At 45.2% G+C, this 26,697-nt stretch overlaps 1 protein-coding gene across 1 annotated transcript in view; it reads right to left on the reverse strand.

The window, feature by feature from the left end:
- Nucleotides 1-15,673: 15,673 nt before the first annotated feature.
- The window catches only part of SH3RF3 (SH3 domain containing ring finger 3), a gene marked incomplete at its 3' end in the record, with an annotated part of 231,043 nt that continues 220,019 nt past the window's right edge, over nt 15,674-26,697 (reverse strand). Inside the window, exons 9-10 of the mRNA XM_079542119.1 lie at nt 24,780-25,117; nt 15,674-15,842 (exon numbers count right to left, since the gene is read on the reverse strand). Of these exons, the coding sequence (XP_079398245.1) occupies nt 15,674-15,842; nt 24,780-25,117 (507 nt within the window). The remainder of the gene's footprint in view (nt 15,843-24,779; nt 25,118-26,697) is intronic.

The raw sequence follows: 26,697 nt of genomic DNA on the forward strand, positions 1-26,697 counted from the left end.
GTTGTCTGTGGACTTTCTTGTAGGCGTCTGCCTTGATGCACACTTGCTTCATGTACGTGTGGCCAGCTTTGATTCGTTTTATGTGCATTGTACCAAAGAAAAGATGCGTGCTATGAACTCTTCCATTCATAGTATGAATGCCTTAGTACAAAAGTGTTGAGTGAATAGATCTACTCTGGCCTTTCTAAAGAGTTATTTTCACGTGACGTACTAGTCTACTAAATATTACTTAATACAAGCGCTGACATAATGTAACCATTTACTTATTTTGCTGACAGTTGTTTATTTATAGGCTTTTATTTACAAGTGCTGTCCTCATTCTCAGATGCAATCCATTGAGATATTTTGCAATGCTGCACCGTTGCATGATATTTTATCTAATGTTACTTACAATTTGGAAAATGCCTACAATTTCTTGTTGTGGTGTCTGGTTACAGCAGAGGTTAAACTTTACACCGTTAACTTCAAGAGCTTTGGGTTAAAATAACTTTCAAACTTCTTTTTTTGTATTTTGAGTAGTCATAGTAACAAATGGGAAACATTCTCCAGGAGCTGCAGTCCCCTGAAATGGTTTTGTAGGACTTTTTAAAAATGAAATACTAAGTTGACAGAAATAAAATACTTTGGTTTTGCATAAGCGTTGCTGTTGTTCTTCCTATCATTCCCATGTTACTAAAGTCATTGTGTAGGAAAAGCTCAAATGCTTTGCATTTATTGATTGGAGAAAATGTATGACTGTGCGTACTGTCTGAAGAACACTGTGACTCATCGGTGCCCCTGTACTTAAATCCAGAACTTTTCAGTCTCATTCAAGCAGTGCTGCATATGAAATTGCTTTCCTTGAATTCCACAGCAATGGGAAGGAATATATATGTGAGGTATGTAAGCCCTTAACTGACCAGAGAAGGGTCTAGTTGTGTTTGTTTTCAGTTGGTTCCACAGCCCCAGCAGGCTGTGGCATAGGAGGGAAAGGTTAAGAGTAGACACCCATTTAGTCCACATGCTCCTCCAGCATGTAAGTGGCAGTTCTTTCATGAGAAGAAAGCTGGCTGGGGCCAGGCCCTGTGGTTGTTGCCTGTTTGCTCCTTCCTGAGCAAAATTTTGCTTGATGAAATGTACTTTCTGTTTTGCCTTTGTACTATTGACTGGGCTGTCTGCTTCTGTTTGATTAGAAACAGGGGACGTGCCCTGCTTGACAGAGGTAACAGCCACGTGGAAGAAGTCTGTTTTTTTGAGCTCAGCGTAAGTGTGGACGTGTTGCCCTGTGACCTTGAGCGGAATAGTTACAACTGAGTGATCTGCACCGTCAGCTTTTGATTGTACTGTGGGTTCTTCCAGCTGCTGATATAGACAGTTCAAGCATGGTTCTTCACATGCATTGCGAAAGCAGAGATGAGCTGGCTATAGCGGGACCACTACTGGCTTGGAGGTGCAGAAGCACTGGTAGACCCCAGCTTGGACTGGGAACCGTGAGCAGTGCCATATAGGTGCCATGTCTTGGTCAGAGCTGTTTTATGCTGAAGGGTGTCTGCATGGGCCCTGCAGGGCTCAGCAGCCAAACAAAACTGCAGCAGGGCTTGGGAACAAGCAGGAGTTGCAGGGAGCTCGTTAATGGCACTGTATCCTCTGAGAAGGCCAGTGGGTGTTTGTTTTTCTTCCTGATACTCATTCAAGCAGTGCAGAGTCATCTGTAGGTACAGGTAATTCTGTAATTAAGTTAGCCTAGAGATTAGATATGAGAGGACACAAGTGCACATCACAGTTGGACAGTCAACTGAAGTACCAGGCATTACAAAGGAACAGCTAACTATATTTCCCAGAAATGGAGAATTAGTCAGGTAGCCCTGACTCCTAGAATAGTCAGAATAGTCAGGAGAGGCTGTGGATGCCACCTCCCTGGAAGCATTCAAGGCCAGGCTGGAGATGGGGCTTTGAGCAACCTGGGCTGGTGTGAGGTGGCCCTGCCCGTAGGAGGGAAAAAAAGAACCATTTCCATAACAGCAGTAGCATTGCATCAGTACAAAAAGGAAAAGAAATGAATTGAAACCCTTTTGTGGAAGCAGCAAAACACTGTTAGGGATCGACATTTTCAAGATTTCAAGCCGGAAAAAAGGCATCAGCACTATTTTCGCTAGGGTGCGCTCAAAGGACGTGGCTTTCATTCCTGGCAGCCGTGACTAGCAAACAAGTGTGTGATTAACTCGAGAGGGTTAAAGTGGTGATGAAAGCGTGTTATTTTGTGGCTGTTCATTATGGTACGTTTATCATGACTCCCGTTTTGTGTTGCTGGAGACAAAATCCAGCATAAGCTTAGACCAGAAATGCTGAGTTCTACTCCTGTTTTTTTGCTGGATTTCCCTGAAATGTTACCAAGGGTATTTTATTTCACCTCAGTCACAGTTTAGCATTCAGAAGGACATTCAGAGGGTGTTTCTTTTATTTTCTCTGGGTTTATTTTTACAGTTTTCTGACTTAAAAGCTTTCTGTTTTCCTAACACGTTTACAAATTGCTTAAAGATTGCAGCTGTTTTAATTGCTCAAACGGTCATTCCATTTGTCACCTGCACAGCTAGAAAAGCCAAAGCTGTGTCTCCTTACTGTCGCACAGATTATTTAAGGGTGACTGGGAGTAGTCAGAATGGATTCACAAAGGGGAAATAATGCTTGCCTAATGTGATGGCCTTCTGCAACAGATCAGTGGAAGAAGCAAGGACTGTGGATGTTATTTCAACTTCGGGGAGCCGTTTGGTGCTGTCTTCCATAACATCTTTGCAGGTGAACTAATGAAGTGCAGATGAGTATGAAGAGTGGTCTCCAAGGTGTGAGATCCCCAGTCAACACATGGAGACCACTGCAGTGCTCAACGCTTGGTTTCAGTGCCTGCTGGCAGCTATTGCATTCCCACGTGTTGGGAGCAGGAAATCCTTTTTCTCCCATTAGCCTGCATGCTTTTGGAGGGGCTGATGCTTTCCAATAAGAGGAGACAGAAGGGCAGAGCTTTCAGCATGGCTATGATTTTACTTCCCTGCCTCCGTGGGTTGGAAATGGGGAGCTGGTCCTGACCAAGGAAGAGTTAATTTTCTGTCTCAAAACTCAGAAACAGAAGACAGTCCCATCTTTTTGGAGGAAAATCATTAGCATGTTCAGAAGGAGGGGAAAGAAGTGGCTAAGAGGGTACCCTGCTGGTGCTTTGCACAGTCATTTGAGACTACATTTTTCACTGCTTCCACATAGAGCTGTTTTCTTGAGATGGTTGCCATTTACTTCATTTTGGAAATGCTAGAGGTGGAGAACCATTCTCCCCAGTGTGGTAAGCACAGTGTGGCAGTGCAGCACCACACCATGGCTTGGGGAAGGGGATTTTCCAGTCACACGGCATTTGTTGTGATCATTTAGATCTTTAGATTCTGTACTCCAAAAGTTCCAACTTCTGGTGGTGTCGCAAGAGGGAATTATAAATCTGTTTAACAGATGAAACTTCACTAGGCTGGCGAAAGACTATGTGCATAGCTCAGAAACTGGTATACACTTTAACATAGCGTTAAGGCAGTTCTGAGGAACTGGATCTGCAGTCTTTTTGGTTTGTCAGTGCGAAGCTTTTTTTGCTTTTCTGGGGAAATGTGACAATCCCAGTGCATCTTGGCTGAGCTGCCTGATGAGGTGTGCAGGCAGCTGGAGAGGTGAGAAATGTTGAACCTGAGTCACAACCTTTTCCTTTAGCATTTGTTAGCCTCCCTGTCATTCTGTTAAAGACTCATTTGACTTACAAACTCCGGTGAAGAATTCTTGCTAGCTGCCATCTAGAAACACAGCAGACGAGACTGATGAACTGTGCTGAGGAATACAAAACGCAGCTGCTGTTTCATGACTGTGTTCAAAATAGATGAATGACACCAAAGCTTTGCCCCGAGGTCATATCATTTCATATTCCTAATAATTTAAAATGTGCAACTGCGTAATGCAAGTATGTAAATGTAAAAAATAATTTCACTGCCTGTCTTGATGGATGTCGAGATTGGGATGTTTGTTTTGACTCTGAAGTTACAGAAGCTTTTTTGTATACAGCTTCTCAAGGAAAATAAAAATCTTACACAAGTTGTGGTATCTTCTGACTGCTCCTCAGTCTTCAGTCTGTTTATTTTCACAAAATATATTCAGAAGTGGGAATGTTTTATTTACATTTATAGATGGAAGAGGAGATCTGTGGTGGGTAGGCTGTAGATTTTTAAGCATAATTTTACATTTAGTTGTTTATTTGTTTATTTGCACACCCTTTATGAAAATGAGCCATGGAAATAAATCCATCATAGCTTTTAATATGCAATTACAGTCGCACAGGAAGTCTGTGATGGAATGGGTGCTTGGACCAACACCCCTTGCTGGAATGAGACAGTGGCCTGCTTGTCCCCTAGACTTCAGTATGGTTCTCAAACCTGCTCTTGTTTTGGCCGATTAATAACAGAGAGAAGCTTTTGTGTATGATGATCTACAGAAGAAAGAAAAAGATGCAATCTGACTTCTCAGTGTTTTGGGTTAGATTTGTGTGAGACTTTTCTATCTGCTAATCTGGGGTTGAAATGCTTTCTGCTGTTCCTTCCCCAGTCACTTAGGTGTGAGAGGTACTTGCGTTCGTGTTTAATGTCTTGCTGTTGGAGCAATCTGTCCTCATTGGAAGAAAGCTTGCCACAGATAGGCATGCTTTCTATTCTAAATTGTCACTCCATCTTACTGTCATTTTCTGATTTTTAGATAAGAAAGCATGCACGGATCCAAAAAGAAAACAATGAGCAGGTTAAAAATAATGTCAAATTCTACTCTTTGCTCCAGTACGGGTGCAATTGTTTATAACTACGTGAGACCATTTCAGCAAGAGATTAGGAAGACCAACGTCAGGAATTCCCAATCTTGGTAGAAAAGTTCATTTTCTGAAAGGTGAGAAGTTTCAAATCCCTGGTCCAAATTAGCAGAGCAAGGAGCTGGATTTAAAACTCTTCTCATAGTGAAGCTTCTGTGTGAATGTGTTTCCTTTGGTTCCTCATGGAGCAAGGTTTTCTTGCATTTCTCCATGAACATGCTGTTAGTGAGGCAGGTGCTCCTGTGTGACCGCTGGGAGACTTGGGACTCATCAGGCAAAACAGGAGTCCTGGTCACCAACTGCACCCAGGCTCGGCCCTATGTGGCTGCTCACCTTCCTGCCCGAGCCTAACTTGGGCTCTTCCATCCCTGCTGATATGGCTGTGTCAGCCAGGTTCCAACCAAGCAGTCAGCATCTAATGCAACCAGTTCAACTTCACCTGAGCACTCGAGCAAGGACTCAATTCCTATTTAAGTGGCTGCCAAGCAGGCTAGCGATTCATCTGACTAATGGTGTCCTGTGGCATGGCATGGTAGGGGAGGGAGATGCTGTCAGAAGGCCTCAGAAATTTGAGTGCAGCCTGAATTCTCTACCTGAAAACAACTTCAGGGCAAATGTGTGATGAACCAAGGCTGTTTGGGCCACCACAATTCAGCATATCAAGTTTTAAAGGCTGCCAGCAAAACCGACGCTCTGCTTCAGTCATTTTTAAAGAAAAGAGGGAGATCCTAATTAAAAGATTATGCACTGTTTTTTTGCCATGTGGGGAAATACTGTCCTAACATTTTGCTGGGGCTGGAAACAGTTTATGAATCCAGTCATCACAGAAACCACAGAACATAACCCATGGACACAGATAAGCAAGATGCAACGTGGCAGATGAAACAGCTGACTTTCCCAGTAAGGCCTTTCATGCCAATAATACGTTTTGAGTATTTCACCTCACTTTTCCTGTGAGGTCAGGAGCGATCCTCACATTTTAGTGAATGATATCATGAAGTTTGTGTGTTGGCAAAGCTTCTTGTGCCAATAAATACAGATACTGCATTGCGAGTATACTGCAGTGGGGATTGATAATGGCTGCAAACAGATTGCTGTCAGTGTAAGTATGCCCACACAATAATTACAGCCCAGCGTGCTCATTGATAACAGCCATGTTTTACAACCTGCCTGCACAGACTGTTTAAAAAACAAACAAACAAACAGATCTGTACAATCTCACGCACGCTTAAAAATGATTTGCAGCTTTAAAAATTTGATCAAATGCACTAAAACAACTCTTGGGACGTAACACCTGAAGCAGTAATTCAGTGCTGTCTGGCACAAGAGCCTTTGTGCAGGAGTTTTAGCTTCAGGTTTTGGAAACTGCCTCAGAAGTCCAGGGGTGGAGGAGCAAGTTGGACATGTTGGTGACTTATAACACAGCTATTAAAATGTGTTCTTCAAATAAAACATTTTGATGTAGAAACTCAGAGAAATGGATGAGACCGAGGACCAATGTTTTTTGGAAACACTGCATCTGTTTGCCTGAAAAGACTATTTTTAAAGAACGCTACAGTTTTCTTGGAAATTGAAAAGGAAAGGTATGTTGTGGTTGCTCTCCATCTTTCATTTAACGCTTTTTTGGCTTATTTCTTCTGTCTGTATTGTAAAGCCCATTTTTGCCTTGTTTATCCAAGTCACCAGAGAGGGGTGCTAAGTAACTGCTGGAAAGGCTGGAGCCGTGTCCTGCTGTAAGCCCAAAATTACGTTTGGGTGTAAAAACAAACCCACAGGCAAAGAAAAGCTGAGAAAGTCCCACTTCATACAGCCAAAATTAAAGGACTGTCCAGAATTTACTCTCCAGAAACAACTGGGACGGAAAATCCTCAGGCAACTGAAGTATGTTTAAGCGCAGAGTTGCGCCAGAATTCAGCCCCAGGAGTTGTGAAAGGCTGCCTTATGAGGCTTTCAGTTCAAGAAACCCGGCACGGAGCCACCAGAGGAGGGAAGGTGGGGGCTGCTGGGGCAGGTGTGCTGTGGGGATGATCAGGATCCTGGCCTTCCAGCACAAGGAATTTTGTACAGTGTATTTCAAAGCTTGGGTCTTCAAGAGGGAAGACTTGAGATTTTTCCATCTAGTGTTAGCTGTCAAATAAGTGAGTTGTTTTTCTCAGACCAGATTACAGTGTATTTTCATGCAGTGCACCTTCTATTTTCTTTTAATACTAGACATAACTGCACATCCTTCCTTTTCCAGCTTAGCTACTTGCTCAGTAACTGTTCTTGTGACGATTCTCAGTCTCAAAAGCTGAAAATGTGCTTTACCTAAGCGCAAAGGAATGCTCTTTGGTAATATGTTCACTGGTTTACATCATAAAAACATTCCTCAAAGTAAAAACTGCACAGCTGATGTCTCTGTCCTCTTGCATTTGCTGCTGACACCGGAGTGGGAAGATGTGCTCTGGCAGGCGCTGCGCAGTATTCTTTACCTTAAGGCCAGGTGTGAAAGGTGGAGATTAGAGGTGTGGATAGATCCACGTAAGACAACACATACGTCAGAAGACTTTCGAAGTCCTGCATTAATATTTTCCTGTGCTCACTTGTGTTGCTGACACCTCCTGGTTCCATAATGGCTCCAAGCACAGCTTGCTAGTCCTTATAAAAACTAACAAGACATCAGCTGGACATCTCCTAGGCTTTGTGCCAGCATACGCTCCTATGGGACCAGTCAGTGGTTACACATCCTGCAGAAATTGTGGGGACAAAACAGCAGGTCTCCTGCCTTACAGCCACAGCTGCAGGGCTGTGTCTACACCCATGCTGATGAACAGCCAGCTCAGATCCAGGCAGGGTCCTGCAGGAGAGGGTGGTGCCATGGGGGGCCAGTTGTATCAGAATCATACCATCACAGCATGATTTGGGTTGCAAGGGACCTCACAGCCCTGCTATGATCACGACTGCCCCCCGCTTGCTCAGGCTGCCCAGGGCCCCATCCAACCTGGCCTTGAACACCTCCAGGGATGGGGTACCACAGCTTCTCTGAGCAACGTATTCTGTTGAAAATACAAGAAATGCTTTAATAAACACAGGTCAATATTGTAGCAGATTCACTTCAGGAAACCTGAAGTAAAAAACAAGTTAAACTCACTAGGAGATTTAAGTGAGACGTTAAAGAGATGTGTCCAGAATAACGCATTGGATTTGCTGTAACTATATGAACCCAGTGAGGGGGTTCATGCAGAAGTGCAGGCACAGGCAGTGCCCTCAGTGGTGAGGAGGGGCAGGCACCAGGGGTTTGTATATTCTTCTTATCCCGGCTGGGAGCATGGAAAGGCAATGCCTTAAATCAAGCAGAAAGCAGGCTGGTTTTACATCCCGAAATGATGACTGACCTTGATATTCAGCACCTCAGAAGCAGATTTATGTTTAAATTACAGGCCCTGCTTGGTGAGGATGGTAATTTTCGATTTTCTACAAAGGTCTTTTATGCTGCATGCCTCCTGCAAGTGTTATTTTGGGATCTTCTCTCTTCCATCACACCTGCACCGGGCTGTCAGCAAAGCCAGCGCCACAGAGTCCTCTCCTGCATGGTGGCAGAGGGACAGGGTGCTGAGACAAAGGCAAACACTAATCTGCATTGAGCCTTAACGAAGTTAAATTTCACCTTAACTGCGGTGCTTCTGCTGTCTTTGTTGTGTGCCAGAGGCCTTTTTCCTAATTGAAAATGATGGCTCCCTGAGTGCCGGGGAGTCACATGGCAGCCTATTATTGCGGGATATGTTATGTGCCCACTATATTTCACACACTGCCTGGAGAAATGCAGGGGGTTTTATTGGTATGAGGGACGGTCCCTCATTGGGTTGCTCTGCCTCGTGTGTACATCCTCAGTGCTGCTCATTTCCAATTTTATTAATGTCTGGGAGGTGGCAGAAAGGCTTCCGTACAGAAATTAGCAGAGGGAGCAGGGAGGAAAATATGCTGCTGACAGGCCTACAGGGATGGATGCAGGCGCACCCGCTTACAGTCGCAGACACAGGTGTGCTTTAAGTAAAGGGGAATGTCAGAGAAACAGCCCCTCAGCTTGTTTGGCCATGGAAAAATGAAAAAAAAAGGAAATTCCTTTGTCCTTAAAAAAGGTTAATTTAATCTATCAAACCGGGGAGATTAATGAAAGTACAAAACCTCATGCAGTTTAGAAACTAAGTCAGTTTTAGAATGCAAGATAAGGCTAATGACAGAATAAATTACATCATGACCGTCAGGCAAGTGCTTTGTGACTAACGAGCTCCTGGGCAGGTGTCCCTGTCCCTGCAGCATCACAACTAGGCTGGATCCTGCTCCCCACCTGAATGGGGCTGGGCTGCAGGGCAGAGCTGGTGCTGGGGATGGAGGACACACATCTATACTGCTGCTATCCCATCCCATCCCATCTCATCCCACTGCATTTTGTTCCATCCCATTCTGTTCCATCCCACTTCCACTTCATCCCATCCCATTCCATTCCATCCGACCCTGTTCTGTCCCATCCCACACCAGTGCCCCAGGCAGGGCACTGTGAGTGACACGTGCCTTGGATACTTACTTGGACTCCACTTCTTTGCATAATGAATGCCCATCAGAGCAGCTGCTGGCAGCCTGTTCCACCCCACACCAGTTACCCCTCTCGCTTTCTTGCCCTCACCTAATGAGTATTAATTTAGAAGAAGTGAAGCAGTGCTTTTTGCAAATTGTCTTGGGCAAAATTTATGCTTAATTGGTTGTGTGTTTCCAGAGCATGTTATTGTCCCATGCTCGTGGTAAATGGAAATGCAATGTTGTGACATCTCTCCAAATAAAATTGTGAGAAATGCTCAAGAATATGCTTTTATGCCTTTACATTTGAATAAATGATGGCTTGTTTCATGAAGGGCTCTTCTGTGGAGACCAAAGGGTTGAAGGAAGGATGACTTTGAATGTGCCTTCTCCAGAGCCACCTGATGTCAAACGAAAGTTTGGGCATTGTGTCATTTCTTCAATGCTTGTTATTTCTGCATTGCCAAACTTGTAGGGCAGCATTGGAGTTAGGCCAGTTCCACGTGGAGAGCTGCCCGCCCAGCCCACAGCATCTTCTTCCCTGGAGCTTTGGCTGCATGTGATGGTAGTAATGATGCTATATATATATATGAATTCATGCATATACACATATGTTTACATTAGTAAATTAATTGGAAGGATTTGCCAGCCTGTCCTCAGTCCTCCCATGGTGTGAAGATCCCTCATGAAGGCGCCCTGAGAGAACCCAAGCCTGGGTGCCTCCAAACAATTGGGCTGCTGTCCCCACTCCTGGGTCACCCTCCCTAAAAGTAGCAATGAAAAGGCCATCGATACATTCCAATGGCCTTCTCATCCTGCGTTTCAGTTGTTTGGCTGCCCTGTATTAAACAACTTGGGAGCCCAACGATTTATACACAAACAACTTGTGTTGTTTTTGCAGATCTGTTGCTTTTTTCCTCCCTCGTAAAGGAGCATTTTTCTGCATGAGACATATTTAAAACTGAAAATAAAAATAACACATTAATCCTTTCCTTCCTCTGCCTCCCGGATGAGCAAAGCTGTTGGAGGAAGCTCAAAACTGTTCCTTAATTTATGGAGAGTTGCAGGAGCCTAAATCAAGCTCAGAGACGATTATATCACAAATTTTCTGCGGAAGTTCAAGGAGAGCAGTTCTGCAAGATGTTGAAAGTGCTGAGTTGTTGACACTCCATCTGAATGGCCATGGGTGCCTCTTCACTCCAGGATTAGGGTAAAGAGAATTACAGTCTTCCCTCTGGAAAATGCTGCAGCACACGGTGTGCTGCCCTGGGACCCACAGAGCAGGAGGCAGCCCCTGGCAGTCACCCCCAGATTGGGTGCAGGAGCACTGCGTTTTATTGCAGAGGACATGAGAGGAGCTGAGGATGTACCAGGGTTGTGCTGGTGGCTCCATGGCAGCTCTGGGGCGTGCGGCCTGCTGAAATACAGCTGGGGAACTGCAGCACTACATCTCATCTAAAAAATATCATTTGTGAAATGAAAACCCACAGCAAAGAGCCGATGCTGGCCCATTAGAATAATATGTAAACACTGGCCCCGCTATTTAATTGTCACGTGTTTTGATAGCCTTTATGAACTGAAAGGCAATTCTCTCCCCTGGTTGCATTATTATATAGCCTCATCAGAGGATAAACAGCCTTCTTGCCCCCAAACATTTTGCAATTTGCATTTAGATTGTTTGCTGCTGACGTTCAGAACAAGATACTTCCTAGCTTTGTCAAATAAAACCCGGCTGTCATTTAGCACAGCAGCAGTCAATTTATGTTCCTATTAATGCAGATCCCAGGCAATTATCTGGGGAGAGGTAGGGAAGATCTTAACGCATTGCCCCCCGCGCTGTGTCTGCTTGGGGTGTTGCTGAAGGCGCAGCTGCAGGGCACACGAACGCACCCATGAAGAAGAGCAGGTCAGTGTTCTGCTGCTGCTGCTGCTGTTAGGGGGAAATAAGAAGAGTGAGGTGTGGCTTGTAGGTCCTTTAGGTATCTCTGCACTGAAAGTGTCTTTTCCTGTTGGAGCGAGTCAAAAGGAGGGCCACGAGGATGGTCAGAGGGAGCACCTCTCCTGTGAACACAGACTAGGAGAGCTGGGCTTGTTCAGCCTGGAGAAGGGAAGTCTTTGGAGAGACCTCACTGCGGCCTTCCAGTACTTGAGGGGAGCTTATAAACAGCAGGGGAACTGACACTTTTACACGGGGAGGATGAGGGGGAAGCTGTGATGCCCCATCCCTGCAGGTGCTCAAGGCCAGGTTGGATGGGGCTCTGGGCAGCCTGAGCTGGTGGGGGGCAGCCCTGCCCATGGCAGGGGTTGGGGATGACTGGGCTGTGAGCTCCCTTCCAACCCAAACTGTTCTGTGATCCATGATTCTATGAGTTCTTTGCCAAGCCGGGGATTCTGGTTTCTTTATATGGGCAGTGGAGTCTTACCAGAGTGGGGGCAAAGAGGGAAGCTTGTCCCCATGTGATAAAGTATACATGGGAGTGGGCTGAGCTGAGCTGTCCCTATATAGTATGGGATGGGGTCAGGACTAAAATGCCAGCCCCTGCCTGGTAGCCTGTCTCATACAGCTGATAAAAACCAAGCGGTGTTCTGAGGGTGGGGATACAACCCACACCCAGTAATTAGAAATACATCTGTAGCAGACTGGAAAGTTATTTTTGCTACATGAAAGGCTAGGAGGAGAGGACATGGCCCTCTCCAGACTGGATCACTGCTTGGCTCCCCTGCCAGGACAGCTCATTTATTTGGATTGGCAGCCACTCGCTAAGCCACACGTCTGCCAGGTCCACCATGTTGTAAGGAGCTGCTGATGTCAGGAGGAGCTCTTGGATGCGGGACAGCCCCGCAGATGTTGTCCAGGTGGTTCTGCTCTCCACAAGCATCTAGGAATGGCCAAGCCGCATAACAATTTACGATTATTATTTTTCTTTTGAAACATGGCTGGAATTGCTATTGCAGGAGCAAAGTACGAGGTGTGGGGGTGTTTTCCTCACATCTGAGGTCAGCATTGATTTCTCAAGACCTGCTGAAAGAAGAACCAGAAGCAGGCTGTGTCTTCTGGTCAGGTAAATCTTAACCATTACCTGGTCTTTACTGGGAGTTACCAGTGAAAGGAAGTGCTCCTCGTGAGCTTCCATGCCACTTACTTATGTTGTTTGTTCACTTCGCCGTCTAATAAAGAGAGGAACCTCCTTCGAGTTGCCTTAATGTTTATTTTACTTAAAGAATCAGAAACACAGTCATTGTAGTTCATTTGTACTCATATCCGCCAACATTTCCTAAATCACGTTAACATTCATGTGTAACAAAAACATTTTCTGAGCTGTGCAAAGTTCAAAGGGATTGTTCAATTACTCGAGCACACTTCTAAAACAGCAAACCTGGCGTTTTACGATCTGAGGCTGCCAGAGGGATTCTTCTCTTTGTTCCCCTGTTGTAGGAGATGCAGATCTCTTTCCCCTTTCCCTGGCATAACAGGTGGAAGTGAGACCACAGCACACATCAAGCCTCTCTCAGTCCAGGGCTTTCCAAGTGGCTCTGGGTCACTTTTCTGTATCACCCATCTGCGTTGTGTTCTGCACTTGTGCTCCTTGCATGGGAGTGATTTGTCCAAGAAGATTACTCAGTAACCCAAAGTGTGATGATATGCAGTAAACAGGGGCCAGAAACAGCTGTTATCAAACCAAATCCCCCCGGCAAATACTTTTCTTTGCAGGAGGTATGACCGCAAGGGTTGTTGCCCATTAGAAAAACAACATCTCCCTTGCAAAACATAATTTAAAGCGCTGATTTCATGACACAACATCTGCGTGTTTTCCTTTATCTTCTCACATATCAACTTTTGTTCTGTTAAGCACTCAAAGGTGGAAATCTGGACCCATTTTAGATCTGGCTAAACACAACAGGCAGCAACCAAGCCGTCATCCTGTTTCGTTTTTCTGCATGTAGTAAATACACCCATGGAACAGAATTTTAAGAGAACGTTAACCACTGTAAGCTGTCAGAAAAATCTCCTTGTATCTGGCAGAGCTAACCCAGACTTTTCATTAGAATCGGTAAGACTCGTTCTGACATTTTCAAACATTTTCAACTTGCTAACTGTGCAGTCCTGTTTCAGGTGCAGTGACACCGGTTCTGATTTGGACCAAACAGGTGGACAGATATGGCTCTATTCTCAAAGAAGTCTTTCCAGAAGACATTTCTTCAATCTCCTATTGGTTAAAAAAGGCAATTTCCTCTCATCAGTAACTAAAATTTTAGTGGCTGACTCGTTACAAACTGGAATACGAACAAATGCGGCAATGTTAAATATAAAAAGAAACACCCTGAAAATAATGCCTCCCTGTTTGAAGGTGCTAGATTTGGCCATGGACTGTGTTTCTGGGATCTGTTTGTTACGTGTGACAGCGAGAAGAAACTTATTTTTGCAGAGAACAAAGTCACAGAGCTGACCTTAAATTGGAATGTTCGTGGATATGGTTTTTGATATGTACTAGAAGACACGGCTTGAACGAAAACAAAACTTACACCTTCACATATGAAGTACTGTCAACGCAGTAACGATGCTCACCCACTGGGCCTCTTCCTTTTAATAAGATCATCTCCAGGTTACAGTGCTCCAACATGCTCCTAAATGACCACCACATGTTGGCTCTGGCCAACAGCCAAGGTACAGATACAGTTAAGAAAATTCTTTCATCAAGTTTCGTTCAGCAAGAAGAGCTGAGCTCTTTTTAAGTACTCTCACAATTGCATTATTGAACTTTTCTCATTTTGCTTTGTAGGAATAACTGACTGAACTCGCTTTACACTTATTGCACCTTTAAGTCCCTGGTAGATGGAAGCTTATATTGCCTGATACGGTTTGTATTGTAGCTTGACCATTATAAGAAATCAAACAGTCTCCAAAACTGTACATTTCTATAGTAAGAAATCACATTTTGATAATGCTAATTACAGCCGCCACAGATCAGCTCTCATCTCCATAATGCAATGACAGAGGAAAATGCCACGGTTCCTGCACAAGCTAGAACCTGCAGTGTTCTTCTTATTGCCATGAAAAAGTCAATTAAAATGACTCCTCCAGGAATTACCTCCAATTCTGGAGTCATTCTCACTCTCCAGACAGAACGCTGTGTTTCAGCGTGGGTCTTCAGATACTACAAACACGCAGGAGAGAGTGCACGTGCGCACGGTGTATGGGCGCGCTGCTCCCAGGACATTTATCAGTGACCAAGCAGCTTTTTCTCTTTTCCTCTATGAAGCATGAGCAGTCTGATCTCGATCTTCAGGTACACTTCTAATTTTGTATGCAGAATGCAAATCTTGTTGCAGCCTCTCTGTTTAACCAAACCGAATCTTTAACAGTTAAAAAAAATAGCACCAGATGTATGAAAAAGAGGAAATGTCTGATCTAATAGGAATATATATAAAGTATAACAATTCTTACAGTAAAAAGGTACGTCATACAAAAAAGCAACGGGAAGTGATACTGAAGGACAAAAATCCATGCTGCATATAATAAGGGCAGAAGACAGGCAAAAGGGATTCCACTGGAATAACCACAGTTGGATGGCGGAGCTGTGCTTCCTCCAAGATCTGCCCGGCGGTAGCACCGGGACACAGCGTGTGACGGGGACTCTGAGCACTGACTCACCTACTGACAAACTCACGCAGCATATCTCTGAGGTATATAGAAAGCATGACGTTAACATGTTGGGCTCCTCGCTCTCTCTTGCATGACGACATGTGATTCTTTAGCCAGGGTTTTCTCCACCCTCCCCACCCTCTTTTTCCCTCAGGAAAAACAAAATCCCAGTTTAAGAGCTTCCTAGCACACCTCCGTGAACTCTCAAATCCATCTTGCATAGGCCAGTAATAAGAACACTGCAGCTCTGACAAATAAGTTACAGCAATATAACAACTTTCCTCTTAATCTTTTTTTTTTTTTTTTTTAAAGATATTTTCTCTATAATTTACACAAAGGGTTAACAGCCGGAGTTCAGGCTACGTACAGTCCGTGTGGGCGTCCTTTCAGTCCGTGATTCCAGGTGGAAGGCACTACTTCAACATATCACCGTATGCACCGCGCGATTTCAGAAGCACAGTGGAGTGCTGCGTCTCCGAAGCTGTGGACTGAAGGGCCTGGGGGAGTCTTTGGAAATAAAAATGGCAGTGGTTATCAGTCCAGTTTCCCTTTGCGGTCTTTTCTTGTGCTATGCAGTTTCCCCTGAAAGCTCCTCCAGTCCAGAGAGCGGCGATCCGTCCTCAGAAGCTCTCCACAAAGCTCCCGGGGAAGAGTCCCGTCCTGCCATTCCTCTGTAGCGTCCCTTTGTACCAGCCGTCCTCCCGCTTCTTGTGCACGAACACAATGTCACCCTCCTTCAGTTCGATCTCGGCCTCGCTCTGCGGTGGGTAGGGGACCACTACACGGTACCTTCAGAAACAGAAGGGCAAAGATCTCATCGGACACACATCCACCCATCAGCTGCCTGAAGCCCACACAGGGCTGACCTGGTCCAGGAGTGTGCCTGTGCAGGCTCACTTCCTCAGGCCGGTGGCCCCAGGGGCTCACCCAGGACAAACTTCCTTTGGATTTAAGGAAGACTGCCGTGGTTTAAGTCAGAGACGACATCACCTCACTTCTCTCTTTCCCTCACTTCCTTTCACAGAATCACAGAATCACAGAATCACAAGGTTGGAAACGACCTGCAAGATCATCTAGTCCAACCACCCTCCCATTCCTATCAGTGCCACAAGCTACTAAACCATCTCTCATAGCTCCTCATCCAGGCGCCTTCTGAACATTACCAGGGACGGCGACTCCACCACCTCCCTGGGCAGTCATTCCAGTGCCTGACCACCCTTTGAGAGAAAAAGTTTCTCCTAATATCCAACCTAAACCTCCTCTGGTATAATTTCTGGCCATTTCCTCAGGTCCTATTATTTGCCTGGGAGAAGAGGCCAGACCCTTTTGCACCACAACCTCCCTTCAGGAAGTTGTAGAGTGCAATGAGGTCTCCCCTGAGCCTCCTCTTCTCCAGACTTTGAACCAGAAATTTTGAGGAAAAATGCGTTTGGAAACATCAGTAAGTCAGGCTTTTGCAAAGCAGTTGCATCTGACGCTGCTACGTTTTCTATCAAAGCTCAGTACCATGGGGAGCTTTCTGGCCAGCTTGACCGGCGGCTGTGCTTGGGACATGCCATAAAGCTGGACTGTGACAGCAGGATGTGTTGTCGGATGGCTGGAGTGACAGCCTTGCTCACTGCTGCATCCATGTCATCCCAAATTGGAACTGGCAGTGCTCTGGCCAGCTCCCCTCGATATCAGCAGAAACTAACTAAAGCACCTCACAGTTTTCTTCTTACCATGTGTCTTGCAAATGCACTTTAGGTCCCTCAGGCCCAGAAGGGAAACTAAGTTGGAAAGATAAAGTTGAAACGACTTTCAAAACACTCTCTAAGCCAAGAGGGAGCCCTTAACACTGAGCCACCTTCAGGGTTCTCTGGGAACTGGGCTTTCATGTGTCACTCCATTTACTCCATTGCAATGAAGCAGTGATGGTTCCCATACAGCTGTTCTGCTCTCAGCCTCATCATCCTGGAACGCAGACTGGGCTCCTTTCACATCAGTGCACTGCTATGCAGGGCTGGGAATGTATTTCTGCTGTACTCTTCTTCCTCACAGCACATTCACTGTTCTCTGGCATCTGATTAACAATCAATAACTGTCTTGCTAGTTGCAAAGTAATTAATATGGTAAGATAGTTAAAAGATGACAATTGATTATCTAAAGCCCATCTCCTGAGGATTTATATTTCCACAACCACTGGATGGCTTCTGATCCCTCAGTTGCTTTTTTAGCAGGCAAGCATTTATTTAAAATAACACCTGTCATTTAGGACTGATTTCAACATGCATTGAAGGATCTGGAGCTCTCCCTGAAGCCGTTCCTTTGGGGGAAGTTCTTTACAGTGAAAGTGGTGAGGTGCTGCCACAGGCTGCCTACAGAGTCTATGGATGCCCCATTGCTGGAGGTGTTCGAGCCCAGGCTGGATGGAGCCCTAGGCAGCCTGGTATCAGACCTGGAAGTTGGTGGCCCTGCCTGTGGCAGGGGATTCGACCTTGATGATCCTTGGGGTCCCTCCCAAACCAAGCCATTCTATGATTCTATGATTCCTCTGAGATGGTACCACAGCAGGGAGCTCTTGAGAAGCAACTGCTGATTTTCTTTGCAGACACTTTTTGGGTACATAGTGACCACTGTTCTGAAATTAGGGACCCTATTTATTTTTGACATGACAGTAAAAATGCCAGCTTTGGCTACGTGTTTGGACACCTTCCATTTGAAGTGGATGTTCTGCTCTAAAACCTGACTACAGCCTTGTTAGCTTTACATGGCAACAAAGTCATGTAGAAAATAGCGTTCAAGCACCATCAAAAACCTGTTGGTCATCTCGGTCCCTTGGTCAATAAATCTAGTTGTCACTGCCTTTCTCTGTGGAAAGCAAATAGCAGAGGTTGAAAAGTGTGCTTCTGGCTGGCTGGCTGCGGGAAAATGGTCTATCACGCTATCATCTGTAGAATTGCTACACTTATATCATGAGGCTTTGCCAATTACAACCATTATGCAAATGAATGCACACATTTTTTCAAACACTCTGCTGCAGTGTTGATTAATTAAATTATCAGAGTGGAACAATTCTAGCTAAGATGATGCCAAGTTTCAGATCTCCCGACTCTATGTACGATCACAATGCACTTGAACTGTGCTCCAGGATCCCAAAAGGCTTTGAGGAAGAAGAGGGATGGACCAAGACAGCAGCCGAGTGCTGCAGAGGCAGCCCCAGGCCATTTTGGCAGATGAGTTCAAAAATACAGAAGAAGGTTTTGTCTGGTGTAGGGTCACCCCAAGAACCGAGCTGGGACTGCCAACACCTCATACCTGAAGTTCACACAGCCCTTCTTTTAAAGGCAGGGTACACCTTAGGAGCAAGGAGTCGCTACTCCCTAAATGGCTCACATGAGGAGGGAGGTGACCACGCACAGTAAGAATGTGCCCATCTTCATTAAAGGGATTCTCAGAGCATTTCCTTAGAGAGTTAAAGAAATAAATCTCAGCCACTGCCTCGCAAGATGAAGCACTTCTTCCCATTTAAGGAAACCCCAAGTGCTGTGGTTTAAATTCAATTAACTACGGTACTTCGTGGGATAACACTGGAGTGTTTTTGATAGAGTAACGAAATCTTAGATATAAATTCCTTGGAAATCAGTTAAGAAATCCTCCGTGAAGGACCAAAAAAGATGCCTGCATTTTTTCCCTTGCGAGGTTTTAGAAGCAGTACCAGGCAGAGCCAGAACAATCAAGGTTGCAGCGAGCAGAAAAATGATCACACAGCCTGGCTGCCAGCAAGGGGCTCACGGGCACCATAAATCGCTCCTGTCAGAGCGTGTGCTGCCACTCGGAGGCCTCCAGGTGGCATTTCAGCCTCGATTTTTTCCCCCAGAACTTCACTGTAAATATACGTTGGTCGTATTTTTTTGGCAGAAGAGATCTTTTCCCTTCCCTCGCTCCCAAAAAGGCAGTCCAACGTTCTTCTTCCATTTATATCTCCGCTCTTTATTTCCCTTTTTGTCCCCTAGTCTTTGAGAAGCTATGATAACATTGCATGTTTTCTTACCCCAAACCGCCTCCTGACATTTTAGACGAACCTCAGAAACACCTCTGTTTTATCCATGTCACATTACATCTCTGAATTATGAACTTGTAGAAATGCTACGTAGCTGGTCTGATTACAAGTGAGGTGAGCACCTTCGTCTGTTGTTACTGATATTGGGCGTTTTCTCTTGCAAAATGCATTTTCAGACAGTTGTTCCTTTTCCCAGCCTTCTAAGAAAGCCCCAATCTATGGCCCTATCGGTCAGTCAACAGTGGTGTTCCTTCAGAAATTCACCTGCTCTTGGTAAAGTTCAAAATGCCCCCAGATGGCACGTGTTTAGTAGAGGGTAAGAGAGCAATGAAGTTAAAATCTCTGCTGGCTGATGCGCCAATTTGTATTAGCTCTGTGGGACATCAGCAGTTGCATTTCCCAGCAGTGGGCTTCTTTTCTATTTTAGTTCCAAGGCACAGATTCCATGCTGACTTTGCATCCCTGGATTGGGCACTTCAAACTCAGAGGGGATGATAGAGTTTGGGGAGGGTCCTCAGTGCCCAAGAGAAAATACATAAGGGGAGGCTGGGAGCAGTGCCAGCAAGGATGGGTAACTAACTGGTTTGCCTGGGCACTGGTGAATGGGGGAAGGTGAGGGATCAGAGAGCTGAGTAAGAAATGAAACCCATGGCTGTGTCCTTGCAGCGCTTGTCCTTGCAGTCAGCTGTCCCATACAGCTCTCCCTTCATTATCACCGCTGACGTGTGCAAGGTGCAGCTAAAATTCTTGACCTCTCACATGATGGAGGTTCTGCTCATGTTGCCTTTGAAAAAGCAAGAGTGACTCAAGATGTCAGATACGTAGATGCATAAAGACACTTTGAAAGAGCAGGAACATTTCACAACCACACATCTGAGGAAGAAATAAGAGACTAAGATTGCCCATGACTTCATGTTGCTTGCTTTCAATTGAGCCTTCCATTACGTGATCATGTATTACTTTTCCTACAGGATGCCTGCCTCATTTAGTGCGCACAATGTCCTGCTCTGGATGCAAGTCAAGGTTCTGACATGGAAGAGATACGAGCTTGCTGAAGCTACCTCATCTTCTGCAGAGGCTGGGAGATGTCTGGTGAGTGACCCTAGAGAAATTGGCAGAGAAGCACAGGTGTGAGGCACGTGGATTGTCTGACTGCTCCAGCTGCAAGGCCTCATGCCACACTTTCCACAGAGTAAGCCTCATCTCATGCACTTCAGCTGCGTAGGAGTCAGTTGCCTGCTCTAAGTTGCTCATGCAGGCTGTCACTGTGAACAGACAGGCATGGAACGGTACTGATCAGAAGTCACCAGTAATTAAAAGCTGAGGAAAAGAAACAAAATACTGAGTATCTTCTCCCTGAGTAAATCTATATGTCCACTAGACTGACAGAGCTACAGTGGCTGCAAAAATAGAGGTGCAACAAGGCAAATTAGTCCTGCAAAGCTAATCTCCAATCTGGACCCATTTACAGTGCTAGAGTTCAAAAACTTCATTCCAAGTTTCTGCTTGTAAAAATATTACACTGAGGATAGGTTTCAGGAGTCCAGTGCTGTGAATTCAACAGATCCCTTGTGTGTTGGGATGTGACATCTGTGAGGGGATAGCTCATCTGTGACAATCGAGTATCCAGCCCAGATAACCACTGCTCCTGCTTATCATTGGAGCTCTGTTTCTCCATCCTTTCATTGACCCATTGCAGAGACCTGCAAAGCACCTCTGCAAATTACAAGCCAGAACCCATTCATCTGCTCTGTTTGACAGTGTCTGAACCAGCAGACTCAGAAGAACAAACCTCATCTGGATCCTTCACCCTCTGCTGCAAGCACTGCGGGATTCAATTTCCGAGATGGCTGACCCCAGTTTCTCAACCTTGAGACAAGCACCCAAGACAGAGGAGCACTTAACCGTGTGCATACATGTCACTGCTCAGTCAGAACATACTCCTAGGGTCATTTCTCTGGTATCACTTTTCAGGAAAGAAAAAAGCCCTTCCTTTGCTTTCCCTTTTGGCAAAGAAGATATACGTGCATGACAAAATTGAAGTCAATGAGCGTTAAGCACATGCTTGAATGCTTCCTTGAATGGGGAGCTCAATTTCTAATGTGGCAGTGATTTGTAGAAGGGATAGTTGGAAACCAGGAGGGGTCTATTTTAAAGGTCACACTCACTGCTCCTATCTAATTCTGCAGTGCTGCTGTGGTTACCACTTGTTCAAAGGCTCCCTGAAAACCATATAAACGCCAGGCAGATATGCCAGTCGTGACAGTAAGTCTGGATACAACCGCTTTATCAGACTATAACATGGCAGAATTAGTGCCAGTTACTATAAAAGAGTCAACAACGCGTGACATGTTTTACTCAGGTTTGCATCTGGGAACGGTGCCAGTCAGCTAGGGGAACATGACTCACACACATACACTCAGCTTTCCCATTTTGCTTTAATGTACAGTCATATTTTCTTGAAGGGGGTGGCAAGGCAAATGTTTTGCTTTGGTGCTGCTAGGCAGACGGCATACCCCTCTTCCACGTGAGCCACCGGTGTCAGGGGGATGGGGGTGAGTCTGTAGCTGCCTCATGGCATCCCTGCATGGGATCGGCTGTACCAGTCCGGTTTCTTGCACAACCAGCTGCTGGATGGAGCAGCTGCTGGCAAAGAGTGTGTGAGGCACATGCATCATGACGGGGTACTCACTTGACAGTCAGTCACTGCAACGCAAAGTGACAAGGACACCACCTGGGAAATCTCTCCGCTCTGCTGCTCAGACTGTGGTATGCTTTACAACAGGGAACAGCAGAAGGAAAGTGGTTTTAAAAATGTACCGTGGGAAGCTACACTCAGAAGGCAGAGATGGGCACTAACCATCCCAGCAAAACAGTTAAATGTCAAAGGTAAATGACAGGGGAGGTAGGACCATTTTCCCTTCTGATGCAGCCACCCACAGCCAGGTTTTGAAAACATCAAATGGAATAAGATACAGTATTGCTTTCCTTGCTTTCTCCATGTACAAAGAATGAACAGAATAAAAATTAGCAGCATTTCTATGACACTGAAGCTCAGTTCACCTTCCTTTCTGACAGGCTGCACTCCCATGAAGGGCTGTGCTGTCAGGCAGCAGGACAGGCAATTCTCCTGTCAAAGCTGCAAGCAATTAGGGCTTTGTAACGCATCTCCTGTGCGATATGACCTGTGGTACATCTGCTTGGTTTCCATCAGTAGCCTGGACATGGCAAGGGCCAGAGATGCAAGCCAACCCCTTTGTAAGAAGTAGCAGTGCTCTGCTGCCTGTGTGAGCCTCATTTTGAATGCTGTAAATATTAAGGAATGTGCTACTTCTTCCAACCTTCCAGCGTTCTGTCTCTGTGTGCACAGATGGGCGTTGGGAGATAGAAAGCCAAGTACAGCTAAGAGCACTGAAATGCTCTGCAGCTTTTTAAAATTTCAGCCAGCATCTGAATCTGTTTATCTAACCTTTTTTTTTTCTTCTTTTTTTTTTTCCCCTTCCCTCCCTTTTCTTTCTCAGAGAATTGCTCCTACTGTGCAGATGAAATGCACCAAAATGCAAACAAGCAAAATGTGTAGCTGAGTGATGTTGAATGCAAGTTCCTCCATTGCCAGATGTGAAGAGAACAAGTGGTTTGAAAACTGTAATTTGTTTTTTTTTTTTAAATAATTCGGTACTTCTGAGCAATTTGATGATTTAATGAGCACAGATGGATGTGGGATGAATTTCTAAGAGACAAGTGTTTAATGTATCTGCTCAGATTATTCTAGGACTAAGCATTATCCTTCCTAGTGCATGAAGGTAATTAATATTTCCCATTATGGCACGAAAAAAACCCGTATGATCAGTTAAGGAATGCAGATACACCAATGATATGGAAGTTAATTCATAAATCAATTAGAGAATCTTGCCTGCTGTGTATAATTAGGGTTACTTCAATTATAGCTTATTTTCACATTTAAGACTCGAGAATCAAAATGCTTAAAATGAGAGGAAGTTCCTTACCACCATATATTGCAGTTGGAAGTATTTGCACAGTTGTAGCAGTCTATATCTATTCTCTCCTCATTCCAGCAAGGCTAAGAGTGTCCCTCTGGTTCTATTCTGTTTCACTGCAGCTGCTTAAAATTGTCATTAGTTCAATGTTTCACTGTCAGGACCCCCCTGAGGTGAAATGAGAAATGTGTAGGATATGGGACCAGCCCTGGCATATTAAACAACACGTCCAGACTCTTCTACATCAAAGCTTGGAAAGCAGCACCTCAATGGCCAGCTCCAAGGCACCAGGGAATGCTCTTACTGGTTTCTTTTCATGGCTATGTTTAACTAAAGGTGCAGCATTCCACTGATGTAGTTACACTGCTGCTAAATCTGGTTTGTATTGATTTAGCTTTTCTTATAGCGTTAATCTAAACTGATGCAGACCAAATTAAGTGTGCCTAAATAGGGATTGGTTTTTCACTCTTTTCACTAAATTGGTTTTTCATGGATTTTAAAGACAAGAGACTACTGTGATAGTCTACTCTCAGTGCCTTCATTACAATGCTGAAGGACCTGTCTGCATTTATTTCTGCTTCCATTGTAATAGCTGTGCTTAAAGTGCAGCATCTCTTTTAGACAGAACTCCCAATCCAGAATAAAAATATTCCCAAGCCTGTCCCTTCTGCAGTCTCTTACAGGTTGGTCCCAAGCCTGTTCCATAACAGATGAGATAGAGCTCTTCGTATCACTCCCCAAAAGCACGTGGTTTCAAATCTCCCATTGCTCTTAGTTTGCCCTGCACCCACTCCAATTTGCCTCAAATTTGGCTCTCACGGAATATGCTGTTACTCTGTGTTCTTCTATAAAAGAGTTGAATTAGCTCTGTACCAATGGGTCTGCCCTCTTCATCACCGTCCTCCCACACCAGACCTGCAAATAGCAGAAACTTCACATTGGACAGTGCAGGCCTGTGGCCCAACTCATTTTTCTAGGGACTCCTGATCTAGAGTTACATTCAATGCCAAGCAATGAATCAGTCTGCAACCTTCTTACTACCTCCTACTCAGTTGTGTACAGTTTATCAAGCACAGCACTCCGTGGTTCACAGGCTAGATGCCTTAGAAAAGTTTGTTACAGTGTCATTGTCACCTTCCCAGCCAAATGCCAAGCTGTATGCTGTGAAATACCATGTAAGGTTGGACTGTCCTGTGGTAGCCCTTCCTATGCCCTGCACACCTGCTCCATAACACTGACCAGATTCAGGGCCAGGCTGACTTTCCCTGTGCATTCCATTTGACCTCTTTCATACAATCACAGAAAAACAGTTTCTTTCTGTTTCTTTCTGCAGCTACTGTTCCAAAGTTGCCAAGTGACAGCTCCATGAATTTATTAAAACACTGAGATCCCGAAGAGGTATTTGTCCACAGTATCTACTCTCTTTGGGCTGAGAAAGCATCCCTGTCCTCTCTACTTGAATGAGGGCTGTCGTGGCAAGGCGCTGCTCTCCAGAAACACGTTTTTAAATGAATGAAAATTAAACCTGCACTATGCGCCAGAAGGTTTTCAATGGGCATAGGCACAGCCGCTCACAGTCAATCTACGGAGCTGCAAAACTTTAACAACCCTTGAGCAAGTTAAATGTGCAGCCTTCCTCCAAATGCCCTCTGAGGATGCAGCGACCTCTGGAGATACGCAGCTTACCTTTCCCGAGGCAAAGGCTTGGGCTCTGGCCGAATAGCTGCCATGGAAGAGAGGGGCTGCCTGGCAGGAGAAGGGATGGAAAAATTCAAATCCAAGGAGCCTGTTTTTCTGTGCAGAGGCTCCAGCCCCATTGCTCCTTGCATTTCGCTCTCGATAGGGCATGAGCCTGCCCTGCCGTGGCTGGAGAGAGAGGAGAGCTCTGGTCCCACTGCCCCTTGGAGCACTCCTTCGATGGCCGCCTGTGGGTCGTGTGTGGGAGACACGGATGGTGGTGAGCGCGACTTCTTTTTTGTTGATGCTCCTGCTAGAAGTTTCAGCAGCCCGCTCTTCTTCTCCTTCTGCAAAGCAACAAAAGGAAACGTGGGCAGTGAGCAGATATCCCTCGTCCCTTTGTTCTCCTTTGTGGCAGGAAACTCCCCCAGGCTGCCTTATAAAGGGGTAGATTCAGGTAGAACTGAGCATTTGCTAATAAACATCTTACAAAAATCCCTCCCCACCCAGAAGTGCTGGAATTATTCAGCAGAATAAGGACCTATTATAGATAAACTCTATTTTCGAATTCACCCAAGCAGTGATCATGGACCTCTTGAAAGAAATACTGCAAAGGTACAAACTTCCCATACAGAGGAGGAGGCAACCAGACTGCTGCTCTCTCTTTCCAGGGACTCCTGTTGTCCAATAGAGAAACTCCCTCAAAGTAACACAGCAGGTGTTGTGCTGAAAAAACACCAGTGGGATAGCAAGAGAACTGCTCATCATGGCTGCCTCATTTGCTGCTTGCCATTTTACTGCTCGATACAGACTTACTGCAAGGAGGAGGGAGGCATGAAACAGTGTTTTTGTACTACTTTCCAGGCCCTGCTTCTCTCCTCATCCTACATCACACTGCTCCTACCGACACCTCCCTTTCAGAGGTAGGTCACCTCTCCTTTAGTTTTAAGGTGCAACTGTTGCCTTATGGTTGAATACAGACTGCAACGTTCACACTTGGCAATCACAATGTCAGTGCACGTGTAGTTTCAAAGTTCTGCTGTGGTTTCTGATGCAGAGTAAAGCAAACAAATTAAAAGCACTCTTTCAGTTAATGTGGAAATAAAGCTCAGAGTCTTTTACTGAAGAAATGCAATGGACTTTGCATGTTTTGTAACAGTGTGAGAAATTCTGCTATGTGTCCACCTTAAGCACGCACAAACATAGGGAGGGAAAAACAAGCCCAGCAAACACAGTACTGATAGAACAGAATGATCTCTCTATCTCTGAGCAGGAAAGCTCTTTGGAAATACAAGCCAGCAATTCATTTGTTTGTAGACAAAATGTCCCATGCGAGGTTTAAAACAATGTTCATTTATGTGCTGAGTGCTGAAGTTATTTCTCAAAGCAGCTTTAAAGAATCGGAGGACTACAGTGAAATAAATATAAGCTTTTAGGAGACGCTCAGAGTAGTAAATCTACTTGCAAATGTACTCAGAATATCCGATGTCTCTGCTGCTGAAAGTTCTTGCTTGCACTCTTTACTGTCATGGACTCGTCAGAAAGCAGAAGTACCTCAAATATTAAGATCTGTACATGCCAAAATAAAGCACGGTTGTTCTTACCATATCCAGTGATTTCTGAAGAGTAGAGTCTAAACTATGCTTCCAGGTGCCAGTCTCCTGGGACCCACTGCAACTATTAAGGTCTTTTGTCACTTACGGGTTACTTTATAGATTAAAGGACTCGTCCTGCCAAGACGTTCACCCAGGCACAATCTGCGGGAGCGAAGGGAGGGCTGTATGGCACCAACGGGTCAAAGCCACCAACTTCATTCCCCTGGGTGTAGCAGAGGAGAAGACCGAGTGCCCCTGAGAAACATCTCTCCCTGACCAGGAGGAAGAACTCCTCTGTGATTGATGGAACTCACTTGAAGAACCAGAAAACA

The sequence above is a fragment of the Tetrao urogallus genome (assembly GCF_951394365.1).
Source record: "Tetrao urogallus genome assembly, chromosome: 1".
NCBI lineage: Eukaryota > Metazoa > Chordata > Aves > Galliformes > Phasianidae > Tetrao > Tetrao urogallus.